Raw genomic sequence first — 14,515 nt, forward strand, 5'->3', positions numbered from 1 at the left:
AACACATTTGGAGGAACTCTTAAATATTCTTCATACTTATCCTTTGTTGATTGTATCTGTTGGAAATACAGTCGCCCAGTTTGAAGCTTTCTTTTCTTTATATATTGTTGTCTGTTAATCATGCGTGCATGCTAAGTTGCCTCAGTCGTGTCCTATTCTTTGTGACCCCATGGACTATAGCCCGCCAGGCTCTCTGTCCATGGGATTTCCCAGGCAAGAATACTGGAGTGGGTTGCCATTTCCTCCTCCAGGGGATCTTCCCAACCCAGAAATTGAACCTTCATCCCTTGTGTCTCCAGCATTGGCAGGTGGGTTTTTTTACCACTAGTGCCACCTAATCATATAAATTCCTTAGTCTTTAATCATTAATTTTCCTGGAATTGATTGTTTATGGTATGAGGTAGATTACAGTTTTTTGAAGTGGTGAGGGTTGTACCATTGTTCCAATAACCATTTAATAGTCATCCTTTCTTCATTGAAGGGTATCTCTGAAACAGTTTGGGGGTGGAAAAATCAACAGCATGTGCCCTTGTTTTGTTTCTTGTTTTAAAGGGATGCATCTAAATTTTTACCATTGAATACAATGTTTGTTACAGGTTTGCGTTACCCTCCAAGGAAATTCCTTTCATCCTAATTTTTCTTAAAAAGGTTTGAAACTTGCATGGGTGCTGAATTTTATTAAGTGCTTTTTGGTTAGCTCCTGAAATGATTCTACAGTTTTTTTTTTTTCTTCAATCTGTTAATGAGAGGAATTAATAGATTTTCTAATGTTTAACTGGGCTTCCCTGGGAGCTCAGTGGTAAAGAACCCTCCCTGCCAGCGCAGGAGATGCAGGTTCAATCCTTGGGTCAGGAAGACCCTCATGCGAAGGAAATGGCAATCTGCTCCAGAATTCTTGCCTGGGAGATCCCCTGGACAGAGGAGCCTGGTGGGCTATAGTCCATGGAGTTACAGAAGAGTCAGACATGACTTAGCAACTAAACAATAATGTTTAACTACTCTTTCATTCCTAAGATAAATCCTCGGATTTATCTTGGTCTGTGATATAGTATCTTTTTTATACATTGCCAGATTGTTTTAGCAAATGTTAATTAAGTTTATAGGGTTTCTATGAAAACAACTACTTAAAATAACTTTTAATCTTTACAGCAGAAAATATGGGTGCAGAACTGAAAGCTCCAATTATTAAGCAAGAACCTCTCCAAGTAAGAGGTAAATATATTTTATTCTATTTTTTATTATAATGGTGCTTTGAATTAAATATAAAAATTAGTTTATATAGATATATTTATAAAAGTATATTCATTTTTACTTTAAAAAATATATTGACCATAAGGATTTATTCTATTTATAAACTAATTTTCTACTGAAATTTGCATTCTGGTCATAAATTTTATACTAATCGTAATTTCAGAAGCCCAAAGAAAGGAGTAAAGGCAAATAAAAATTGTTTTATCATTTTTAGAAAAGTAATGTGGTTAATGAACTAGAGGCCAATACCTGTGGCATGTTGAAATCGAGATAGTTTGGACATTCTTGATTTCCATTTCTAGAAGTAATTAAGTAAGGAAGGAATTCTTGTTTGTGTTATGTACCGAGCCCGTATCTCCGAACCGACCGAGAGAGCAAGTCCACCACAGTAATGCAAAGGCAAGAAGGGAGTTTATTTCTAGCGCGCTAGGGCCCAAGTCTCATCCAGCACAGTGGAATCCGACTAGAGCCCAGAACAAAGGAGTATGGCGGCTTATATACAGGCAGTTCTTTGTCTCAGTTACAGGAGTAGCTGGCATTACATGATTGGCCAGGCAGGATGAGTGCATGTCCTGTCTCTTTCTGGTAAACATGACTCAGGTCCTAGAGGCCCTCGTTTGGTCCCTAACAGTTTGCAGTTCTTTTCTTTATAATTGGGCTATGGCTCCCATGTCCAAAGTAGCATATTTCGTGGAGGTACTAATTCTGTGAGTAGGATCACTATGGCTTTGGCGTCAGACAAAAGTAAATTCAGTTTGTAGCTTTAGCATGTGCCAGCTTTATGGCTTCGGGCAGTTTACTTGATTTTTCTGAGTCATAGTTTTCTCCTCTATGGTGGTGCTGAGAATGGGACTTCTTTTTTGTAGGATAACTTTGGAGATGAGACATACTGTACAGTCACAATTAAGAATACTTAATGTTGTGTTACCATCAATAATCTGGGCCGGGACAGGCCAACAGGGATTTCTTGATACTTTGAAGAAATTATTAAAAAGTTATTTAAAAAACTAATCTTTTTGAAGAGAGATGTATTTCTCCTCTCTGAGAAGCTTATTTGAATTTAATATTTTAGGGTTATTAGAATAAGGTAAGTTTAGAGACTTAAACTTATGCGGAAAGAAACCTGAACTTCCTTATATACTTTTTTCAAATAAAGTTTTGATTTTTATATTGAACTTTATTTTTGAAATGTTCTTATTAACTATGATTTGTGAATTTTGACTTTCATAGTGTATGTTTTAAGAGTCTTTTTACTTTCTTCAGTGGTGGATAATTTAGTCTTAATTTATTCTTTCAATTTGCAAGTAGAACAGAAGACTTAGTAGTTACTAGACATGAGAATAGAATATGAAGTAACCTGGCAACAATTTGAAACAGAACACATGAGTTTTTGCTGTTTTTCTCCTGCTTTTTCCAAGATATGCTTATGTTATTTATCTATATCATGTGACTGAAAGTCTAACTTTATAAAAATGAACAGACCAATGTTGGCTGTAATTTTTAATCTACAGAGTGTAACTGATGCCAAATTGGTATTTTGTTATTGATGTCTGTCATTTTTTATGAACAGTTTGATACTTGATAATAGGGGAATAATTTAATAGAAGGCAGTGTTTTGCCTATAATCTATAATTAACTTCCTATAATTTTTAACTAATAAAAATGTTCCTTATATTTATTTCACCTTTGTTACTTTATGTGAAATCATTCAATGAATTTCAGACTTTTTTGACTGTAACCCACATAGGAAGTATTAATGATTTAGTATGTATATATATAGATTATTATATGTAACTGAAACAAAAGTTTTCACAAAAACTGCTGATTCTTCATTATATGCAATACTCTTTGATTACTTTGTTTTGTTTTGTTTTTTAATGCTGGTTTCACCAGTGTTTGTAAAACACTGAACCAGCATGTAATTTTTTAATTGAAACTTCAGTTCATTTTCACTTAGATTTTCCAAGCAATTTAAATTGTACTAGTACAGTTTAGCAGACCAGTGATACCTTTGCAGGGTATCCTTTAGACAAAGGGTTGATCTTTTGGCATCAGTCAGGAAGATCCCCTGGAGGAGAACATGGCTGCCCACTACTCCAGTATTCTTGTCTGAAGAATCCCATGGACAGAGGGATCTGGTGGGCTATAGTTCATAGGGTCACAAAGAGTCGGACATGACTGAAGAGACTGAGCATGCAAGCACGCACTGATGAACTATGGAGTTAAAAGCTGGGTGGTTGCCAGTTTAATTCTGTCCTATTTTGTACTTGAAGTAGACTTTTATTTTCCCCTGATGCCATCCAGTGCATCAGGAAAAACCTGTTTTCTATGCAACTCACTAGTGACCCCACTTAAAAATTAGCATTATGTTCATCTTCAAATGTGACTTACAGTGTGCATATTTAGTATGTTTTCTTTTTTTTGGTTTTAGTCAAAGCAGTTCTTAAAAAGAGGGAATATGGACCAAAGTATACTCAGAATAATTTCATCACTGGAGTCAGAGCAATGAATGAATTCTGCCTCAAATCCAGGTATGGTAATTTTTTTTTAAATGTAATGGTTTGTTCTATCTAATCTAAATAACCAGTTACTTCTAGAATTTGTTACCTCCTCTTTTCTAGGATGCACTATATATGTGACTATGACTCTCAAGGAAATTTGTTTGCCATTTGCTGATTTTTTTTTTAAGTTAATTTCTAACTTCTTTCACTGATAAATGAAGAAAAGTATTGCACCTTTTGAAATACACCAAATGGATTGAGTACATAATTTAAAAACTTTTTCCCCCCCCTGGGGAAAAAAAATAAGTAAATGTAATGGTTTGTTCTATCTAATCTAAATAACCAGTTACTTCCTAGAATTTGTTACCAGCTACCATCCATGTGGAAACTTTACTATGGTTCCTTCCTAAATTGAAGAAAGATTTTCATTCAGTTAAAAAAATATATTTTTTAAATGTTAAAATTGTTCGCTTATTAAACTGAAGACTGCTCCAGCTTGAGCAATTCCAGTCTTTCTTGGCTCCTTTAACTCAAAAAAGCAGGTTCTTCAAAAATCTGTGTGTTAAAAAAAAAAAAATCTATGTGTTACACAAGAACCTTAGGAATTCTATTGTTAATATGTAGCAGAATTATCAATAAGAGTATTTGTATATTAATATAGCTTTAAAATTTTGGGTTTTTTTGGTAGAGCAATTTTATTATGTCTCTGTTCACATTCCAGCTGTGGTTTGTGTTGAGTATAAATTATTTTACTTCTTCCTGGTATCTTATTATTTTCTTCTAACTGAAGAGATTATTGAGGTATAATTTTTTATAAATTTAAATGTTTCCCCCTCTTTTGTATGTTTGTCTAGGAAAGCTATATATTTAAGTGGAAGATTTCTTGGCAATTTTGACATCAGATGATCTAGGCTCTCCCTCCACCACCCCCACCATGGTACATCTTCTAGAGTATAAAATGAAAGTCCCTTAGTCATGTCTGACTCTGCAATCCCATGGACTATACAGTCCATGGAATTCTCCAGGCCAGAATACTGGAGTGGGTAGCATATGGTATAATATCAATAAATAAGGATTCCTATAATCAGTTTTATAACTTTTATAAATATTGAAACAACAACCAATTATAATAATGATATAAAACTATATTTTGTTTCCCATACAAAAACTTTGTGAGTAAAGTAGGTTAGGTATAGCTATCTCCATATTATAGGCCAGGAAATACAATAAAGATGTTAGCAATGACCTGGTTCATTTAGTGAGTCAGTGACAGAGTGGGAACCAGAATACATATCTTTTGCTACCTGATCTAGACCTTTACTTTTTTATTTTTTTGGCTATAGCGCATGGCTTAGAACATTTTAGTTCCCTGGCTAGCGATTGATCCTAGGCCACAGCAAGAAAGCCGGGATCCTAACCACTAGGCCACTAGGGAATTCCTCACATTTTTGCTTATAGGTCTTTCATTGCTATTACAAAATTTCCTTAGGAAGACCAATGGTCAAATTTAGAATGACTGTTTAGCAGAGTGACTTGATGTATGCATGTATCAACCTTTCAGAATTTAAGAGAAAGGAAAATAATTAAATAGCATGAAATTGACATATACTCCTTATAAATTGGTATCTATGAATCATGTTACCACTTAGTATTAGTCTGGACATGAGTTTGAGCAAACTCAGGGAGGTAATGAAGGACAGGGAAGCCTGGCATGCTGCAGTTCATGGGCTTGCAAAAAGTCGGATATGACTTAGCGACTGAACAATGACAGTTAATCTGGATATAAACAAATGACTGTAAATATTAACTTTACATTCTCAGATAGAGGAGTAATACTCTAATCTGTGTTCTTCCTACTTTTTTTTCTTCGTACATCAGATATTGCAGTGGTGTATACATAGCAGATAAAGGACAAGCACTGTTTAAGGATTTGACTCACTACATATTATATTATGGTATCTATATTGAGTCAAGAATAATTCTTAGTTTTTCAACTCTTTCTAAACCACTTTTATGTACAAAATGCCATCTTTAAACTGATTTTTACAGGCTATCCAGCTTTAGCTCCTAAAATGAGACTTACTTAGTAGTTTTTACCTGCCCTTAATAATCCTGAACTATATGAGCCTTCTCTGAATAAATTCAACATATTTCTTTCTTCAGTGATCTGGAACAGCTTCGAAAAATCAGACGACGAAGTCCTCATGAAGATACTGAGTCCTTTACTGTATACTTGAGATCAGATGTGGAGGCAAAGTAAGAACATAGTTCTTTTGGGATTAATAAAAACCCATTTTAGACAGACTCAGAATTTTTGAAATGACATGTTTTAAAAGCAGAATATATACATATTTTTAAAGTATTTACTTTTATTTATTTATTTGGCTGCACCAGGTCTTAATTGTGACACGCGGAATCTTTGATCTTTGTGGCATGTGGGATCTTTATTTGTAGCATGCAGAATCTTTAGTTGCAACATGTAAACTCTTTAGTTGCAACATGTGAACTCTTTAGTTGTGGCATATGAGCTCTTTGTTGCAGCATGAGGGATCTAGTTCCCCAACCAGGGATCAAACCCAGGCCCCCTACATTGGGAGCACACGGACTCTTAGCCACTGGACCACCAGGAAAATTCAAAAGCAGAATATGTTTGCAGATTTGTTTGAGAGTCACTAGTATGTATTAATTAACAAAAAAATCAGATTTTTTTTTAGAAAATTTGCTGTTGAATTTATTCTTATTGTGTAGATTTAATTTAGAAAAGTTTCTTAAGTGCTTTATATTTTTCCTAAAGGACCTATGATTTTCATGTAATTTTAGTTACCTAGATTTAAATATGATTTTCATGAAGTCATTAAAATTGTATTACTGAATGGTGGCCATGTGTATGTACATAGATCTTTGGAAGTTTGGGGAAGCCCTGAAGCTCTTGCCAGAGAGAAAAAACTTCGTAAGGAAGCAGAAATAGAATATAGAGAAAGTAAGTACATTCAGTTTAAAGCTGAGTTAACTGAAAAGCAACTTGTAAATGAGACCTGTGTCTGTAATAACTGTGTACTCCCTTGTGGTTGTCTACCTCTTGTGTTTGGCTTTGTTGGTTCTAGCAAATGACAGTTTTCATTTCGGGGTTTAATTATTTTATAAAAACAGTATCTATTTGTTTTCCTCTCTATAGCTTTTAAAGATCATGAGAGCAAGCAAGGCTAATTTGTCATTTCTATAAGACATATGAATATTAAAACTCAGGGTCTGATTTGAAGATTGTACCTGTTCTAAACGTGAATCCTAGTTTCTAAGGGGGTTGGCCTCTCAGAAGAAGCAAACAGCTGTTTAGTATCTTTATATTCACAGATAAGCTAAAGAGACCTGCATTTAAATCTACAGGAATGAAATGTTTACTTTCTTTTTTCTAATTAACTTTTTACTGAGGTAACGTTGGTTTACATAACATTATATGTTCTATTTCTATTTACCCTGCAACTTGATCACCACCAAAAATTTAGTTTTCATCTGATACCACACAATTGATCCATTTTACCCATTTTTCCCTCAACCCTGCCCCTTCCCCTCCAGTAACCACCACCCTGCCTCAGATTGGTAATCAGCATTTATAGTAGGAGCCCCTTTTCCTCTTAATAGGAAATAAAATTTAGAGACATGTGGGCATTCATTCAGTTCAGTTCAGTCGCTCAGTTGTGTCCGACTCTTTGCGACCCCATGAATCGCAGCATGCCAGGCCTCCCTGTCCATCACCAACTCCCAGAGTTCACTCAGACTCATGTCCATCAAGTCGGTGATGCCATCCAGTCATCTCATCCTCTGTTGTCCCCTTTTCCTCCTGCCCCCAATTCCTCCCAGCATCAGGGTCTTTTCCAGTGAGTCAACTCTTCGCATGAGGTGGCCAAAGTACTGGAGTTTCAGCTTTAGCATCATTCCTTCCAAAGAACACCCAGGCCTGATCTCCTTTAGAATGGACTGGGAGCACTGGGGTACTCAGTTTTTTAAAATAAGTTGATATATTTTTAAGGTATTTTCAGTGGACAGAGTTAGGAAATACTTTTTGTTTCTTAAGAGAAAATATGTAGGTTATTTTGATAAACTTACTCCTTTTCCTTTTGTATCTCTTACTCTGAAAATCTTATTTATTAATTCATTAACATCATTAATTACATTTTTTATTTGTTCTTATATGTATGTACACACATATATAAACGGAATACAGTGTTGTTTCAAACTATCAGTATCAGTATTCTTGCTAGGAAGGTGATTTAAGATTTCTATTTTTTTGTTTTTACTGTATATCTCACTGGGGATATACAGTCAAATGCCTATGTTTTAAAGTCACTTGTAATTTCTCACTGTATGGATAAACCATCTACTAGATATAAAAATAGGTTCGTTTGTTTCGTTTTGCTTCTGATTTTAAGAAATTTGATTTATTTTTATTTTATAATTCTGTAAAACATTTATATGGTTCCAAAGTCCCCTCAAATACTTTAAAAACAAAATACTTTAGATAAATTTAGCTTCCATCCCTGTCTTTTCCACCCTTTTCCCTCCCTCTAGCATAGGTAATTGTTTAAAAAATTAGTTTGAGTGTTATTTTTAGTAAAATAGCATACATACTGGTAATTTAGACCCTCCTTTTCATAAATAAGGCATAGTCTATGTACTTTCTGTGCTTTTTTTTTTTAAACTTGATTATATGTCCCAGAGAACATTCCATAGTAGGAAATAGAGAGGTTTCTTCATTTCTTTTATAATACTCCATTTTGGGGGGTACACCATAGTTTATTTAGTCATTTTCACCTAAGGTCGTTTCCAGTCTTTTACTGTTAAAATAATGATGCTGTGAATAGCCTTGTACATATATTAGAGGATGTACTTAAAGTACAGAATTTGAGAAAGCATACTAATAAAATATTCTTTCCTTATTTTTAAACTTTGAGCTAAAGATAGAGAATTGGTTCTTATGTCAAGCTTAAATAACTCATCTTGCTGCACTGAAACTATGCTTGTTAACAGTTCTCCTGTCCCTCTAGCCCCTGGTAGCTACTCTTTTTTTCTGTGAATCTGACTTCTATAGATACCACATATAAATGGAGTCATACAGTGTTGGTCTTTTTGACTAAGTTACCTCACTTAACATAATGTCCTCAAGGTTCATCCGTGTGACAGGATTTCCATTGTATGTATATACCACATTGTTCAGCATTTATTTGTCCATGGACATTTTGGTTGCTTTCACTTCATGCCCATTGTGAATGGTGCTGCGATAAATTACGGTGTGAAAATAACCTCTTTGAGACAGTGCTTTCATTTTTTTTTTTTAATATATACCCAGAAGTGGTATTACTAAATCATATGATAGTTTTTAATTTTTTGAGGAACCTCTATATTATTTTCCATAGCAGTTGCAATATTTTATGATCCTACCAGTATAGTCAAGATCTCCAGTTTCTCTGCATTCCTTGCCTACACTTGTTATTTCCTCTTTCTCTTTGTTTTTGTTTTGTGGTAGTAGCCATTCTAATGGCTGTGAAGTGATACCTCATTGTGGTTTTGATTTGCATTTCTCTGATGATTAGTGATCTGAGCATCTTTTCATATGCTTGTTGGCCAGCTGTATATCATCTTTGGAGAAAAGTCTGTCCACGTCCTTAACCCACTTTTTATCAAGTTGCAAATTCAGATTTCTTACCATCACCTGATATTTTTGTTTGTATCTGGGAGAAGACTGTTTAACATAGTCTTAGAATAATTGTGTTAATCTAAAATGTGAAAGGATAAGAATATGTACGAGCTAAATGCATTGCGTAATTCTTTTTTTATAGGACTATTTAGAAACCAAAAAATACTGAGGGAATATAGAGACTTTCTGGGAAATACCAAGGTAAGAATATTTTTCTTTTAATGTTATGTTGAGTATGTGTTTCACAGAAAATCCTGGTATCTGTCCCTGATGAAAATCTAGCATGTCTGTGATCCTATTCCAAGGTAGATCTAATCTGCTAAAAAAAATACCTTATCTTTCCATCACCAAATTTACTACCTTATCTACAAGTGTGCCAGAATACTCTTCTTTTCCTTCCTACCAGAAGGAAATTAATATTGGGACCAGTATAGAAAGCTTACCTTTAGTGTCCACTTCTGATTTTCTCCCAAGTCCTTCACTGGACTTGCATTCCCACCACTCCACTGAAAGAGCTGTTGTCAAAGCCACCGACACTTTCATGATGGCAAGTAGTCATGTTCAGAGTCAGCCTTGCGTTTAAATTGAGCTGGAGGTGTCTCCTGTCAAGAAGTGAGCACCATACCTGGAGAAAGGGCTAGCTTTGCAAATTGTCTCTTTTCTTCTGACTTAAATTTGAGTCATTGCTCCCTTCTTGGAAAATTTAGAAATTAGCAATGATGACAACTCTAGTCATACCTTATTTGATATGCTTTTCTTTCCCATTCATCGTATTCAAAGTTAATTCCATTTCCCTTTTGAGCCCTGCATTTCTGGCGCCCCAGTGCTGTACTGAAGACTTGGATTCTCTTCGGTGGTAGGGCCTTTGTATGTCGTGTGAGTCACTTCTATGCCTTGACAGACAGCCTCTGCCCCTGCCTCTTGCTATGGAGTAATTTAGGCTGGTCCTGGGAAGAATTACTACTAGCTTTATATCTTTTTTGCATGGAGGATCATCGGCACCAGATTTTTGAATAGCAGCTGTTTGACTTCTGAAATCTGTGTCACTTAGAGCCCTTTTGAAGATTAATACTCATCAGCCTTGAAATGTTACAGATTTTGAATAAAATTTCTATTATACTTTTTAAAAAAAATAGTAATAGAATAAGACTTTAGTATTGAATTTGCTGCTATTTTGGTATTCCTCCTAGGAACACTCACTCTCTCACTAAAGATGGTTGGTTTCCTTCTCCAAAACATAATAGGATTATTCATGTTTCCTGGAATAAAAGTACCTTCTTTATTTCTTTTTTTTTTTGGTCTTTTTATTATTTATTTATTTCTTATTGGAGTATGATTGCTTCTCAATGTCAGCTTCTGCTGTACAACAGAGTGAATCAGCCATATGTGTAAACATATCCCCTCCCTCTTGAACCTCCTCACCCACCTACTTTGGAACATTTTTTCTCTCTGATCCAGATACTTCCTTCTCTCTTTCTTCATTTTATGGGAACTCCAATAGTGAAATATATGAACTCAGTATATTTTAGGTTTGGCACAAGCACTCTCTCAATGCTCAGTGTTCTAATTGATATTTTATTTCTTATCCCTTTAATATTTCTACTTTTTTGTGCCTTTCCCTCTAATCCTAATTCTCTGAGCTTCTTGGGATAGTCTTTCAGCATACTGAAGTGGGTGGCCACTTGCTACTCCAGGGACTCTTCCCGACCTAGGGATTGAACCCGAGTTTCTTGTATCTCCTGCATTGCCAAGTGAATCATTACTACTTGCGCCACCTGGGATTGAAATGATAGTGTCACTTTGAAATTACCTGTAGCTCTTTGAGTATTTTATGCTGATTTTCCTCCTAGTCCTCTGAAATCTATCCATCTGCTGTGGATCTGTTGCTTTTTGAGATTTTGCTTCCCTTGCTGCTAGATTTCCTTGGACCTTGTTGCTGCTGCTGCTGCTGAGTCATTTCAGTCGTGTCCGACTCAGTGCGACCCCATAGACGGCAGCCCACCAGGCTCCTCCATCCTTGGGATTCTCCAGGCAAGAATACCGGAGTGGGCTGCCATTTCCTTCTCCAGTGCATGAAAATGAAAAGTGAAAGTGAAGTCGCTCAGTCATGTTTGACTCTTCGCTATCCCATGGACTGTGTAGCCCACCAGGCTCCTCTGTCCATGGGATTTTCCAGGCAAGAGTACTGGAGTGGGTTGCCATTTCCTTCTCCAGGACCTTTTTGCTATTTCTGACCTAATTATTACCAACATTTTCACCTTTTCTACAACTTTTCTCTCTCTCTTTTTTTGGCTGTGCCTTGAGGCTTACATAATCTTAGCTCTTCAGGACTCCAGCAGTGGAAGAGCCCAGTCCTAACCACTGAACTGCCAGAGAATTCTCTCTGCAACCTTCTTTCAGAGCAATTTGAGCTCAGTGAATCTCTTTTTTGTTATTATAACATTCTGTTATGGTTTAAAAATCTCATTTTCCTTCCCTATCTGTCTTGTTTACTCCATAAGTTTTCAAAACTTTCTTCTAAAGAAATTTTTTTCACCTTCTACCTTAAGTAGCATGTTTTCATTTTCTACTATTCCTGTAACAATTTCATTTTTTTCCCCTGTACTAAGCAAAGGATTTGATATATTCTCATTGTAGTAGAATGCACATACACTGGTTTTTGTTTATCAGTAAATGGCATAACTCAGAAATTTGGAACCATGGTCAGACTTTATGAATGAATCACTTTAAAGCTTGCAGCTCCCTCTTTTGCTTTGTTGTCCACAGGAACTTAGTAGGTGCTTTTTAAATCCTAACCTGCAGACCTGACTGCAAAGCATTATCAGAGTGCAAAATAAAAAGAAAAGCATTTTGCTCCCCTAATGCCACATCAGCCTTGTTGTTATCCTTTCTTCATACAAAACTTATTTCTGTCAGAATCTTTGAATGTGCTGTATAGTCTGCCTAAAACATTCTTGCAGATTTTTCATGATTGCGTCCTTCTCATCACTGAACTCCTTTCCCTTAGTATTCTAATCAAAACAGCCCTCCCTGTCATACCCCCAACACTATTCCATCAGTCTCTGTCTTAGTTTCTTTAGTTATCACTCTCAGACATGACGGATTTGTTCTCCCTCTTCCTATGCTAGACAGTGAGATCTATGAAGGCAGGGACTCTATTTTGTTTACGCTTGTGCTCCAGCATCTAGAACTGTGCCAGGTATGTAGTACTTGCACAATAAATATTTCTTGAATAAATTACATAAGGGAGAATATATGACTTGCTTTAATAGAAAAGTAAAGTACAACGGTAAATGTGGAGCAGTGTGAGTATTCTTGGGGGGATCAAGGAAGGCTTTACATAGAAGGGTAACCGTTGGCCAGATACGGAAGAAGATGAGTAAAGCTTAGAGAGGTTACAGTGACATATGATAGCATTCCCGGGAGAGGAAGAGCAGGAAAAGAAACACAGAAAGTATAAATTCAAAGAGTAGCCAAAGAGTATTTAACTGAAGAAAAATATTCTCCTTGAATACGTTCTGTACTTGTTTGATTTCCTTTTGTTTTGCTCATTTTTGGAATTAAACACAGTGTGATCATTTGAGGGCTTCAGTCTTTAGAGATAGTCAGGAGTTAAATGAGGGCAACAGACTTACTGGCTTTGGCTGTTCTTGTTTTAAAAGTTAAGAAGTTGCTCAAGAAATGGAAAATTTTAGGTTATTTCAGTTCAGTATATTTTTATCACTTTATTTCTGTTTTTTAATGTAGCCAACTCAGAATTTTTCTGGGAGTAGGCAGGAAATGAATTACAAGGAATAAACAACATTCTGGAAAAGGATCTACATGCACTTTCAATTTCCATTTTCCCACAATTTAAATAGGAAAGTCTAGAGAAAAAGAATTAAGTAAACCATAATTTACTTAATTGAAGAGGCATTGATAGAGGAGGTATTTTCTGGTGTGTCAGAGTCACATATAAATATCGTCATAGTGCCTTTTGGAAAAATGTTCGAGATTTTTTTGTTTTTGTTTTGTTTTTATAGCCACGCTCTCGAACGGCATCAATTTTTTTTAAGGGGCCAGGGAAAGTGGTGATGGTTGCCATTTGCATGTAAGTACTGAAAAATAAACCTTTAAAAATAGAATTATATTGTTTTTAATGTATATATATATGAATATAAATTTATTACTTGGTATCTAGATAAAGATAAAGGTGCTATCTGAAAAATTTTCTTCTATTTTCATTGGTGTTTATAGAAATCTTTTTTAAAAAGTTGAATTGGCCAAAGTTACATTTAGAGTAAACCAACCTGCATTATGACTACTGAAGAGTATCTGCCCTCTATTTTTCTGCCATTTAACCTGGTAGAACATAACTGATGCTTTTGCCTCTTTCTTTTCTCCTCTGTCTTGATCTCTATTATTTTGCCTACCTTTTAATCTATTGTACTGAGTAATCTATTTTAGGATGTTTATTTAAGAGCATTAATTCGTAGTTCATTAGTTTGTGCTTTTATTTCTCAAATACATATACTACATATGTCAGGAATTTTGATGTGGTCTGGAAACATAAAGGTAAAATACATAATTCTTATTTTCAAGGACTGGAGGGGCACTAGACTAAGAGTCATTTATAATAATACAACACAGATAGTGGTAGTAGGGTTGGAAAGACATGGTTAGGTTCAGAAAGTATTTAGGAGGACTGAGTAGTGATGGTGCCCAGGTTTCTAACTTGGACAATTGGATGGATACTGTACTATCGCTGAGAAAAAAGGAGCACTGGAAGGAAGAGTCAGGGTGGGAGCAAAGAAAATAATGGGTTTCTTTTTGAGTCTGAGGTGTTTATAGGGCACCCAAGTAGAGCTGGTCAACAGAAATAATTTGTTTCTGTCAGTAAAGTGGCATTAGCAGCTAAAGCTTTTTATATTGGAGGAATGTGATGCAGGGTATGTAAACTGCTTAGCATAGTTTCTGTTATATGGTTGTTATGTAATATATATAGTATTATATAATATACTTACTGTTTATATTATATATACTGTTATATACTTGATGGTTATTATTGTTAGTATATACTGGTTTGAAGCTC

The 14,515-nt window shown here is 35.3% G+C and overlaps 1 protein-coding gene across 6 annotated transcripts in view; it reads left to right on the forward strand.

Annotated features, from left to right (window-relative positions):
* The window catches only part of SLC30A9 (solute carrier family 30 member 9), an 80,624-nt gene that overhangs the window by 24,569 nt on the left and 41,540 nt on the right, over nucleotides 1-14,515 (forward strand). For 2 of the 6 annotated variants that reach the window (XM_069594033.1, XM_069594035.1), the window contains exons 3-9: nucleotides 1,150-1,212; nucleotides 3,683-3,782; nucleotides 5,916-6,008; nucleotides 6,650-6,732; nucleotides 9,587-9,645; nucleotides 11,362-11,475; nucleotides 13,467-13,534. In XM_069594033.1, coding sequence (XP_069450134.1) covers nucleotides 1,150-1,212; nucleotides 3,683-3,782; nucleotides 5,916-6,008; nucleotides 6,650-6,732; nucleotides 9,587-9,645; nucleotides 11,362-11,475; nucleotides 13,467-13,534 — 580 coding nt within the window. The remainder of the gene's footprint in view (nucleotides 1-1,149; nucleotides 1,213-3,682; nucleotides 3,783-5,915; nucleotides 6,009-6,649; nucleotides 6,733-9,586; nucleotides 9,646-11,361; nucleotides 11,476-13,466; nucleotides 13,535-14,515) is intronic. The other 4 variants (XM_069594036.1, XM_069594037.1, XM_069594034.1 and 1 more) reach the window with 3 other exon arrangements.

This window comes from Ovis canadensis, chromosome 6 (genome assembly GCF_042477335.2).
Source record: "Ovis canadensis isolate MfBH-ARS-UI-01 breed Bighorn chromosome 6, ARS-UI_OviCan_v2, whole genome shotgun sequence".
Lineage (NCBI taxonomy): Eukaryota > Metazoa > Chordata > Mammalia > Artiodactyla > Bovidae > Ovis > Ovis canadensis.